The sequence below is a fragment of the Apteryx mantelli genome, chromosome 18, assembly GCF_036417845.1.
Source record: "Apteryx mantelli isolate bAptMan1 chromosome 18, bAptMan1.hap1, whole genome shotgun sequence".
NCBI lineage: Eukaryota > Metazoa > Chordata > Aves > Apterygiformes > Apterygidae > Apteryx > Apteryx mantelli.
This window is the reverse complement of record NC_089995.1, coordinates 10,534,216-10,546,521: the sequence shown is the minus strand read 5'-3', so window position 1 is coordinate 10,546,521 and position 12,306 is coordinate 10,534,216. Positions and strand designations below refer to the sequence as shown.

Sequence of the window (12,306 nt, the reverse complement as noted above, 5' to 3'; positions counted from 1 at the left end):
GCTGTTCTCCTCCTACATCCCTCCTTTCCTCTTGCCTTTGTTAGTACTTGCAGCTCCACTGTCTTGTTTTGTGTTTTGCCTCACATTCCCGGAATAAAGCCTGTCTTTAACTTGATCTTTTTTTAGATGAAGGGAAACAAGAAACAGCAAATGTGAGTGCAGCATGTGTATGTGTATTCTGCAATGGCTGCCTTCTTGAACTGCACTGTGGCATTCCACATCTTGAAGGAATAGTAAGGATTCAGGAGATTTCTAATTTACAACATCCTTAAATGTTAGGTAGCAATATCCAGCATGTATTGGTACTCACTGTGTACTTAGGCTCCTTCTTAAGAGACGCTCCTCTACATCTGTCTTCTGCTTTTTTAGGAGTGACTCTGCATTTAGGACAAATGTTTGTCTATGGAAACCACCCTTTCTCCTCTTCTGACCCCTGATGCTCTATATGGCCATTCACAATCTCCAGACAGTAAAACAAGAGAAAGAAGTGGCTTTGCAACATTCTGCTGAAAAAATGTTTGGGGAAATGTTATAATGAACATACAGGAAGACTATAACACTTCAGGTTTTCTTCTTTTCCAGTGAATACTTGGAAGCGCATCAGGCTGAATTGGATTATCTCTCCGGTCGACACAAAGATACAAAGAGGAATTCCAGATTGGTAAGAATACTCTTGACATTAATCACTCTAATGACTTTAACAATGCTGACGCAAAAATAGATGGTGTCTCATGTCTGGGACTCACAGGGGTTTTCCAGTTCCAGCACTGAAGTGAGATACAGCAGGGCATCACAATCTGAAGTTTACCAAGCAAGTGTGGTCTAGATGTGAGAATTGAACTTGGGATTTCCCATTTTCAACATCCAGTTGTGTTTTTTCAGATCATGCTCCTTTACTTATTGAGGCGTTGTCTGTTTGGTGATTGGTGTTCGTGCGTGTGTCTAGACAGGAATAGCCATAGAGGTCAGGCTTTGCTTGGTAAATGTGTCCTAGCAACTTAGATTCTGCCATGCTCACAAATCCCTAGGAGTACCATCAGCAACAGTGTTAATGAAAAGACAATTCATAGATCCAACTTTGCTTTTCGTTTGGGATGTAAAATCATCCTTCATAGCTAGATTTTAAAAAGTTCAAAAACTCCCATATACCATGACCAATGTCCAGATCCTTGTTACAGCTGATGAGACTGTTACTGTCTCACTTCAGGCATCTGGGTAAGCAAACAAACTAGGCACAGAAAATGAGAATACTTCTAAATGTATTGGACTTACTGTCTTCTTGTAGTGAACAATGGCTCTTAATCTACTGCAACTAAAGAAAGATATGCATAGTGAGTATTGTAGTAACTATGAAAGTATCTTTGATATGTACAAATATACATGTTCTCCTATTCAGCTGGTCGTATTTCTTTTTCAGGCCTTCTATTATGACCTGGATAAGGTAAGACTTGTGAGGAGGAGATGACATTGCAAAAAGAGAAAAATTGGAGTGATGCTCACTCTGTTACCTAAGGACATGTTTAGGAAATGTCGAAACAATTCTAAAGTCCTCCCCTCTCTCCCCTTAAAAGCAAATTCGCTCTGTGGAGAGATACATCAGAAAATTGGAGTTTCACATAAGCAAGGTAAGGGAATTTCTATTTTGTATGTGTAAGGCTTATGCTGCTATATAAGCGCACTCTGAATAAAAAATACTTCCATCATAGCTTCTTTGAAGGGGAATAACACTGGGTACTTTTTTGAAAGCTGTAACCACTCTTTACAGAAGGAGGGTTTATTTATTTATTTTTTTCCTGAATGGTTCTATTCAGGCTGAATGTTGGGCACAATCCAACCTGAGCCTGCCTCTGAAACCAGTTTGCATACTCTGCCAGTTTATTCAGAAAAATGCTGATGTGGGAGGATTTTCACATCCCCCCCCTTCTCCCACAAGGGGCCTGGATGGGTGGCTCTGGAGACTGCATGTCTACTATCTGATTCCAAAGGAATGAAATCTCTCCTCTAACATAGATTGAAACACCTACAACTTTACCTGTGCTGAGGGGATCAGTTTCCTGCTCCCCAAGTAATTTTGCCATGAACAAAGTATTTCTTGTACTTCCTGTCTTCTGTCCTGATGATAGTAGAGCAAATAGTTTATCGATATCCCCTTCTTCTTTGCAGGAATATCTAAATATAAACAGTGTGCGCTTTATTCGATCTGTAAAGTGCAGGACTTGCCGCATGGTGCAATGCTCTGATAAGGGGATTTTTTTTTTTTTGGCCAGGGAAGGCTGTGCTAATGTTCCTTCCCAAAACTCTTAAAAATTGTGCCAGGGTAACTTTTGTTCTTTCTTCTTCCCCCCCCCCCCCCCCCCCCCCAAAATCTTAAAGGTAGAAGAGCTGTATGAAGCTTACTGTATCCAGTGCAGGCTGCGAGATGGGGCTGCTAATATGAAACATGCCTTTTCCTTGTCTCCTTCCACTAAAGCCTCCAGAGAGAGCCTAGTGGAGCTCTACAAGAACTTCCAAGGGTGCACAGAGGTAGGATATACTGCACGCATCTGGCAAGGAGCTGACTGTTCTGTTCTTAGCCGAAAATGTGCCAAGGCTTTCTGATGGCTTTTTTTAATGGTGTGGGCTTAAAACTTAACCTGTAAGTAATATACAGGTACATAATGCTAACTAAAGCTTGGGAGATATCTACTTATGGGTAGAGCTCTTGAAATCTCTTCCTTAACTTTTCAGCAGAGTAGTTTGCCACTACTTAAATTGGCGTCATGTATTCATGAAGATGAGTGAAAAATCTTTTGGATTTCTGCTTTAATACTGGAGCCCAATATAGTTTTTTGTGGAATTGAATACATAATGAATATACTATGTTATTGTTACAAAATAAGCCATGAAAGGTAACTGAAGGTGATTTGCTCAAGCAGTTGAGCTCTGTTGTATAGTTACATCAGTTTCCTGTCTTAAAAGTAGTGAAAATGTTAGTGTGTCCTCTTAAAGGTAAAATCTAGCCCAAATCCTTTAGAGGTAAGATAAGAAAATGGCATGTACAGCAAGGGTAGCTATTCTACATTGCTTTTCAGTCACAGTGACTGTTCAGTCTTCCTTCTAGGATATGTGCTTTATAGAAGGGGCACTGGAAGTCCATTTGGGAGAGTTTCACTTGAAGATGAAAGGTATGTTCCTTTCTCATTTCCTTCAAGACCCGTCAACAGAATAAATAGTCTCTGAATGGATGAGATTTCTACACAGTAAACCCAAGATAAGTGTTAGTTGCTTCCACTGGGTTTCTGGATCAGACTCTGAACAGAATCTTGGCAAACTTTTATTTGCTTCAGTGTCGTAAAACACTATCTGCAATGATATTTTATATTTGAGAACAAAAGCTGGCATGTTTTCTTCCCTCAACTCAAGTAAATGTTGTCCTTATGAGTGTTTTGGGTTGCAACATAGCATCTGTGTGGAGCTCTCTGCAAGGAGGTGTTAGCCAGATACTTTGTTTATTGCAAGCTGAGGCTTTGGGGGGACACTATGAAATTCCACAAATATTAGGAGTTTGCTTCTCTTTTCAGGGCTTGTTGGCTTTGCACGTCTCTGCCCAGGGGACCAATATGAGGTGCAGTATACAGCAATTCATTTTCTTCTTTGTTTTACTACTGTGATTTTTGTAGGAATAGGAGAGCAAGGGTGCAATGTGTAGAAGGGGAGCAGGAAATGGAGTACAACAAAACCATGTGCTGTACTGATGAGGACAGTGTTGTAGCACATTCACTAGTTACTCCGGGACTGAAGAGGGAAAGACATGGTTTAAGTGTTTTGAGAGGGTTTAAAGGGTGGTGGTGATTGCCTATTGAAGCCAACCTGGTGGGTGATTGTGTTCAAAGCTGCCCTACAATCAACCAACCTTGTTGCTGCCTCTTTTTGGCATATTGCCCTTGGCATGGTTTGAATGTATCTTGGTATGTTATTGGGTTGCTTTCCTGCTTCTAACAGTTCCAAATCAATTCTTATATGCCCTGTATTTTAAGTACTGCTACACTGAGTATGTGACTTAGTTTTGCAGGTTCTTCTAGAACGGATGGGAGTGCTTGAGTTAAGGCATTAAAGCTCACAAGGCTAACTTGTGCCTCCCATCTTCTACCTTTATCCAAGTTCCTAAATATATAGTGATCAAAGAAAATGATCAAAGAAAATGCTTTGCCTCTGCAGTACTAGAACAGTGAGGCTTATTGGCCCAAGAGAATTTTCTGGGATGTGCTGATTCAATGTTTCCCTCCCACACCTCATTTTCTAGGTGTTTGTGCGCCTGGGACGCCAAAAATGGAGGCTGAAAGGCAAGATTGAGACAGATGACAGCCAAACATGGGATGAGGAAGAAAAGATTTTTATACCCAATCTGCACGAGAAGTTTGAAATTAAGGTGTGGTGTATGAAGGTTGGGCTGGAATCAGGGGGTTAACAGCTCACCTGTCATATTGCTTAGCTGTTAGCCTACCCTGTGTTTTTCAAAATTCTTAAGCAGTGTGTGTGTTTCTTTTGTTTTTTTCTCTAATTAATTAAAAATGGCAGTTAATCAATGTTCTGCTTATTGAACAGGTGTCTGTCTCTTTTTCCTTTCTAGTGCTCCTGGTACTGAAAACTAATTTAATGCTTCTGCTTTCCCACATTTTGGAGTCTGGTGTATGTGTGTTTTTATGATCAATATGTGGGATTTTCTAGGGTCTAAAGATGTAGAGACAGAAAGGGGTGTGTGTGAGTGTGAAAAATATATATATATATATTTATATAATCATCCCATGTGAAATTTTGGGATATTAAATGCCTGGAGTTTTGTTCTTCATTGAAAAATATATGTATGGAAAATATATAACTGCACATGTGTACTTTTTGAATGTGTAGTTCAAACATGCCCCTTTAAGTATACTACAGTGTAGCGTGTTTCCGTTTTGTTTTGCCATATTTTACTCCAGAAATGCTCCATAAGCCAATGGCATCTATGTGCTGGTACAAATTGTCTGTACTTTAAAGAAAACTGGCAGAACTCTGAGTAAAGGTATAAAGTGCTTTGAAAGAGAATAGGCCATATCTTTAACAGCAAGGGACCAGGACTAGCGGGCTATGATGCTGGTGACGCATCGCGGGTACCTCTTGGGGGAAGCTTGTAGTCTTCACAGACCCGCATGCAGCAGCTTCTGGCAGTGCTTCTGGTGCCGAGCTGATCCGTAAGCAGCTTTTCCACTACAGCCTGGCATCTCTGTGGGCTGCACTCTGGGACATGACTCCTGGCAGCCTGGAAGGGAGCTGGGACTGCAGGCTGGGCTGGATCCAGTGCTACTGGGAAATGGTGCCTGTGCGTGGCTTCAGGTTCTGGCTGCTGTGTAAAACGGCTAGTGCAAGATCCCCCTCCTATCTGGAAGCAAGAACTGGCTTACGTAGGATAGACTTTTTGACATTTTGCCAGCACAGCCTTTAGAAATGTGCTTATAACGTGTTTTTGCCACCACTGCACAATGAAAATCAGGTGAGAGACTATATAAAAACAGCCACATGAATTAATAATTGTAAAAACTTATATTCCTTCATGTGATGAATCATTTAAAGTTTTGGGAGAGCTAATACAATGTTTTACTCTGTCAGCTTGAAAGGCTACTAACTAAGGTTCTCCACACCCTCTTGCTCTTTCTACCTTGTACTTAATAATCTTTACCCAGTACAAATATCTAGTAGGTTTAAAAAAAAAAAAAAAAAAAACCACTTCAAAGTGCAAAAGACAGTTTTCCAAAAGGAGCCTAGCAACATAATTTCTTCTGGCTCTTAAAGGAGATGTAGGCAGTTAAGTAATTCCTGAAGTGGACTTTTGGCATGTGTGCTGAATTTCTGTGCTGAGTCTGATGCTGCTTTGTGCTCTTGTTTTAGATGTGGCAGGACAACTTGATGTTCAGCTAGAAGTATGTTTTTATAGCAAATATTTATTAGCAAATGTTTTATTAGGTTTTTAAAGTAGCAGAAGCAGCAAAGTGCCAGATTGGAAAAATTGCAGGCCTGAGCTATTGATAACAAATTTGGAGCCTCCTGTGGGCTTAGAGGAAAGACTTACACTTGTAAGTTCTGATTTTGGTTTACAGCTGAGCTCATGACAGTTAAAAAGGTCATAGCGGATGCAGACAGCTGGGCTTCCAGGTTCTTCAGGCAAGTGAGAGCTGAAGTAGTCTAGTGTAATAGGTCAATATTTGTATATTTTTCTGAAAGTCAGGATTGTTATAATGTTCTAATATGTACAGCAGGCTGTACTATAAAAGACAATTATTTGTGTATGCCAGAACCAGAATTGTCAAAACTCCGGACAAAACTTACCTTTTAAGTCATAGTCAACCAAGTTCTGTTGTCAGAAGTGCTATACAGCTCTCTCTCCTTCACTCGGGAGCCTCCTCTCCGTTGCAAGTTGTCCATGACCTGGTCCTTGTGGCAGTATTGGCTCACAACAGTTTACGAGCCCAGACTTGAGTAGCCAAGTTTTAAGTTTGTTGTGGGTGTCGGAGCAGATTTGAGCCCAAGGGCTCAGATGCCTTCCATGCGCGTGGATCTTAGGATTGTCTGGCAAGATGAAAATCGATCTGTTTGTTCCTGCAGGTGACAGAGCTGCGAGGACTGGCCACTATTCTAGTTGGTGTGGTGACGTGTGACAGCATAAACTTCTTTACAACGAAGCCTCAGGCAATCATTGTGGATATAACTGAGCTGGGCACCATCAAGCTACAACTGGAGGTCCTCTGGAAGTAAGTACAGCTCCAGATTCAAAAGCTGGAGCTAAAAATTTGAAATAAATTAAAGGCTCCTAAATGTGTCATTTAGCAGCATTCAACATTGTAGTCCTCCTTTCTATTTGCAGAGCAGGTGCTGGATAGATAGCAGCCACGTGCTCTCTCGCAGCAGCCCCAGCTGCTACGCCTGATCTCGGTCCTGGGGGGGAAGATAGTCCCTGTTTCTGTGACCCTTCAGTTCTTTGGGCTGATGTTGCCATGGCTAGCTATGCCTAGCTCTTACTTAGCTTACTACTTTGTCAGAGTGAGCATTCAACTCTGTAGTTTTAAGCAGTGTATATGCCTCTACAAAACATGAACGATAAAACTTAAAGGTGATGAAATGAAGCTGAGAACAACAGCTTTTAGGCACAGTAAAAAAAAATGGTTAAAGTTTAGAGCAGTCACTGTTACTAAACCACAATTCTTCAGAAATGAAGCTTCCCCAAAGGCTTAGCTCCTTTGTATTTACACTATGATCACAGTTGTAAGAGGCCTGTTTGTGCACTACAGGAAAGCTCAGTTATAGACGCACATCTAAAATAGCTTCTTTTTTACATGGTGCTTGTGATTTGGGAAATTGTTTTAAATTTGTAAATTGATTTATTTTTGTAGTGAATTACTGATGTTATTAAAGGCAAATGCTCACTTCTGTGGATGCCGCACTGAAACTTTTTCTTCACTCTAGACACACCACCGTGGATTTTTGTAGTGCTGTATCTTCTGATTCAGGTGTATCACTGCAGTCCTGCTAGGCTGTACCTGCTATACTCAGTTAGTCTGGCTGTGTCTAAGTGGGTGTATGATGAGCCTAATGTAGTCCTTTCCCAACCGCAGTATCTGGTATACTATAATTTGTAGCTCTGATGTCTACAGATCATGTGATAACTTCCTGCAATTAAGATTTTTTTGAAAATGAGTGACCTGCTTTCCTGAGAATCTCTGAAGAAGTGAGAAAAATGATGTTATGGTTGGCTAACTACTGGGTCTTTTTTTTTTGGTCGTGTTTCCCCCTCCCCCCCCTTCTTCTTAATATGGAAAGCAGGTATGTAACTCTGCAAACTTAACAGCAGATCTGACGACTGCTGGGAAAGAAAGCCTGTTTTCTTGGGAAGCCAAGACAGCAGCTTATGCTTGGGACTGTCAGTCCATACTGAGAGTCTTGTCTGCAACAAAGCAAAACATCTTTAACCTGTTCCCATTTGCTACTGTTCAGGAGTTAAATCTAGCCATCTTGGTAGGGTGCCCAATAATATAGTGGGGATTCTTCACCTATTTATGGCGTATTGTAGTGCTTAGTTCTTCCCAGCCCAGTATGGAAAAGAGGCCTTTGAACATGCCTAACAATAAAGGCCTACTGGAAAGGCCACTTTGTGACCAGGCTTGTAGGTCTAGTCTCTCTCCAGGAAAAGAACAGGAGCAGTGTTTAGCTTAGGAAGGGCAGGGATTTTGCAGACCAGACTCGCCCATGACTCAGCCTTACACAATTCTTCTCCTCTGGCCATGTTGGTTTCTTGTTTTGTTTAAAATTATCTAAAAATAAAAAAGCTTGCATGTATGTTTAATGTGCGGCCTGCCAAATGTGTATGAGAGCCAAGTAGGTCTTTCAGTAAGAGAAAAGCTTCTCTGCCCTTGGGATAAAGTAACCAGATGTATCTTACAATCACACTTGAATTTCAGGTCTTAATATCCTGTTTCTACTTTTAAGAACATTTGGAAGCATCATTTGACCTAAGCCTTTGTCCCAGTCTTTTTAAGCACTAACAGGAGAAATGCTGTCTAAAGGTTTTCTGTTGAAATTCATACCCAAGTTTTGATAAAGAGTATCAGGTCACTTTTCTGGGGGGAGGAGGAAAAAAAGCTTTATCGATCAACATACCGTTTTCTGAGCGTCTCTGTGTATGCTGCGGTTCTTGAAAACCCATTCTGTTGAACTGTAAATGCAACTGGGCTAAAACATCACCCTTGGCAACAACATCCAAAATTTATTTTCAAACATGCACATTGCTGTAAGACAATGAGAAATAAACTCGCACAGCAGAGTTCTGCCTGCACCTGTTGTTTATGACACTGTCTTTCCTCCTGAGATCTAACATTGGGCATCAGTATGTGGCTTGGTGAGGTGCAGCTGCTCTGAGACTTGTGAGGCCCCAATGTTTCTTGTTTGAGGATCTGAGCTGCTAATTAGTTGGCTAACAAAGCCTCATTCCAGAAGCCTTGACTACTGTGGCTCTGCACTGTGATCTTGCACCATTCGCCCTATGAAACTTCCTCTTACTCATGCTTAGATATGTGTGTATTCCCTTTTGAATCTGAAAGCGGAGACCTTCTTGGTAAAGGTATTGAAGAGTTTGTGGAATGGGGATGTTGCAAGATTTTGTTGTGTTTGAGTATAGATGTGGCTGTTAAAATGAAAGCTCTCTCTAAACCAAGAAAGCTCTTCTCTAAACCAAGGCTAATTAAAATATTTTGTTACTTTGGCATGCGTATTTCTTAGGTTTGAGGAAGGAAGGAGAGAAGAGAGGCACAGGAGGATGTATGGGCTCTTCTATACAGCCCCAACAAAGTCTTATTTATTTTTCTTTCTTCCTTCCCTTGTGTCATCTGCACCCCCCTTCCCCCCCCCCCCCCCCCAAACAAACGCCACCAGAATTTCCATTGCCTTTATTCTGGATGTGAAATGATCAAAAACTCTATACACATTTTCAGGGCAGAAAGGACTACAGCTCTGAATGCTCTATTTGCAGAGGTGCTTTTCTCATAAGGGGAGGCCTTACCTTTTCCCCTATTACTTCAAGTCTAACATCTGAAGAAGCTACACTTGTGCAGTAAAGGAGACATACCTTCTTTATTGAACTGGGTATAAAATCCATTTATGCCCTAGTTCAGGAAGTACCGTACTGAGGGATGGCATGTTCATGGTGGAGTTTGGAAGAGATCACTTCTAATCTCTTCTTGCTAACATATGCGAATGGCATTCTAACAGATAGTCTCACTTCATATTTACTTTTGCTCGATCTACTTGATTGCCTTTCCTCACTGTCAGTAAGTTCTATAAATACATGTGTATGAAACCCTTCTTCCAGAAGGGCTGTACAAGGAAACACCTTTTGTTCTGGGATGCTGCGTCTTTTCTCATATAAGAGCCTAAATCTCCACAAAGCAAATAGTTTTTGTGACTAAATAATTTTCTAGAAATATATAATTTCAATTACGTTGTCACTTGATTGTTGCTGTAGCTCACTGCCCAGAGTGCAGCTTTTGATTGGCAATATATGCACTTTTGGGACAACCATAACCCAGCTTTTAGAGCTGGCAAAAACTGATCTGGGAGAAGGGTTAGCGGTGACGCACTTTCTTTGGGAGTTAATCCCCACGTGGAATTTCTCGCTGTATGAGAGAATTCCAGCTGTGTGTCTCTGCTGTGCTTAAGGTTTGCGAAACGTGTTGGTGTCTTACCAAGTGGATTCTCCAGAGCTCTTCTACACAGAACTGGCAGGCTCCCCCTCTTTGACAGCCCGTTTGCTGAAGCTGTTTACAGAAAAGAGTAGTTGCAGGGTGATAACTTGGGGGGTTTCTATTTTAAAAGATAAAGCACTCGAAATAACAGCTGCTTTTTTCTTTGAATTAAGAATAGCTAAACAAATCCAGCTGCTATGCCCAAACTTCCCTCGGAGGCAAGCTTTCACTCTAGACCTGCTGTGTGAGAGATCCAAATGTAGATCATTCTTCTGCTTCTAAATGTATATTTTCTTTAACTAGGGCACTAGTCTTCTGGGCTCTAATAAAAGTTCCTTCTACTCCTTTATAGACTGCGTCATGAGTAGCATGAATGAGCTTGGGCCTGTTGTCTGATTGCTTTGCAGGCTAACTTGGCAGAAGACTTTGTTTTTTTGGCCAACCTAAACAGCAGTCTGAATTTTGTGTGTCTCTCATGTGAAGAACAAAGAGAAAGCCTGTATTCTCTTTTCAAGACTTCAGTAAGCACCCTGTACGGGGATCTAAGCATACCATCCAGCTAGGACCACTCTGGTAGTTTCTGCCTGTTTGGAACATGTGCTGGCCTGGCTCACAAGGGTTGATGGAGGAGAAGGGAAACAAACCTCCATGAATAATAATAATCATAATAAAAAGTCTGCTTTTTTGATGCATCTCTCTAAAAGCCTTGCTTTTCTAAACAAAAATTTATCTGAACAGATAGTTACTCACACAAGTATCTTTAGGAAGTAGCCCAACAATGTATTTCTGTGCTTTTGTTGGGAGCGGTGTTATACTCCTATAACAAGCTGTACTAACCTTGAAATTTGTGGTTATTTTGCTTTAATGAATAGCAGAAGCCAAATAATGATTGTCCTGTTAAATTTGCTTAGGCATTTTCACCTGCATTCAATAGGGAAAAGAAATCTCATGATTTGTTAATAACAGTGAGCCTAATCCAGTTGAGCAGGATTGTTTGTGTTAATGTGAGTCTGGAATTGAGACAAGTCTTTCCACCAAGAGCCCTCCAGGCTCTATGGATATTTAATATATGGAATGACTGGACAGGAAGGAAGTGATTAGGGCACTCTCTTGGTTGTATAAGGAAATTCAGATCCTCTAGGGCTGAAGACAGAATTGAGTTCAGGTCTTGCATGTTCTGCCTGGTTACTTATGTCTCTCTGAGGACATAAACCAGAAGGTGTCTTCAGTACATATCCAACTGAAAAATGCAATGGAGTGAGAAAATGGTAGAAGTCTCAAGCATTTCACCCCTCCACTGGTTGGTGGTTATGGCTCAGTACCATCAAGGCTAAAACATCTCTGAATCTGTGCAGATCTGAAGCTTCTGGTTTTATGGGAGTTTCAGTCTCTGAAACGAGCTCTGATGAATAGTAAATCTCTTCAAGATTAGGCTGGGCATGTGCATTTTGGATCTGAATGCTCAAGTCCTGCAATGGTGCTAAGTTCCCTTAGCTAAAGGAGTGCCATACACTGCAGTAACATTGGCCTTCTGTAAATGATGGTATCGTAGAGTCGTGTACTTAATGCCAATATTGTAATTAGTCATAACCAAATGCCAAAATATATTTGACAATATAGAAATAGATGCAACACAGATGACTGGAGATGTGGTGCCACTTTCATTATGAGGAGGAATTAAATAGACTAGAAGTCTTCAGCCTGGAAAAGGTTGTAAAGTTAAATTGCATTAGGCATGCTCACTGAGGGGAGCGTGACTAGGGAATGATTATCCACTGTTTCTGTCAGTACGGTCACAGAGGCCACCCCAAATAAAAGTACTTGTTCCATAATTCAAAGTTGAATAATGAAATTTCTGCATACTTCTGCCTCACATGAAGGTTTCATGTCAGTGAGCTCAGGATGTGACTAGATGTGCTCAGGAAAGGTGTGGCTGTTGGTGACTATTACAGGCAATAGTCTGCTTGCAAAGACTGATGCCTGACAGATCGAAGCTACAAATTGTCTGAAGTTTGAGTATACCTCTGGTATTTCCTATGTTTTTCCCCTGAGTATCCCC

General features: G+C 41.1%; 1 protein-coding gene across 6 annotated transcripts in view; it reads left to right on the top strand.

Moving 5' to 3' along the window:
• RIPOR3 (RIPOR family member 3) overlaps positions 1–12,306 on the top strand; it is a 53,897-nt gene that overhangs the window by 28,337 nt on the left and 13,254 nt on the right. For all 6 annotated transcript variants that reach the window (XM_067307946.1, XM_067307949.1, XM_067307947.1 and 3 more), the window contains 8 exons: positions 583–661; positions 1,418–1,441; positions 1,572–1,625; positions 2,374–2,523; positions 3,101–3,164; positions 3,561–3,604; positions 4,283–4,408; positions 6,619–6,764. In XM_067307946.1, the coding sequence (XP_067164047.1) occupies positions 583–661; positions 1,418–1,441; positions 1,572–1,625; positions 2,374–2,523; positions 3,101–3,164; positions 3,561–3,604; positions 4,283–4,408; positions 6,619–6,764 (687 nt within the window). The remainder of the gene's footprint in view (positions 1–582; positions 662–1,417; positions 1,442–1,571; positions 1,626–2,373; positions 2,524–3,100; positions 3,165–3,560; positions 3,605–4,282; positions 4,409–6,618; positions 6,765–12,306) is intronic.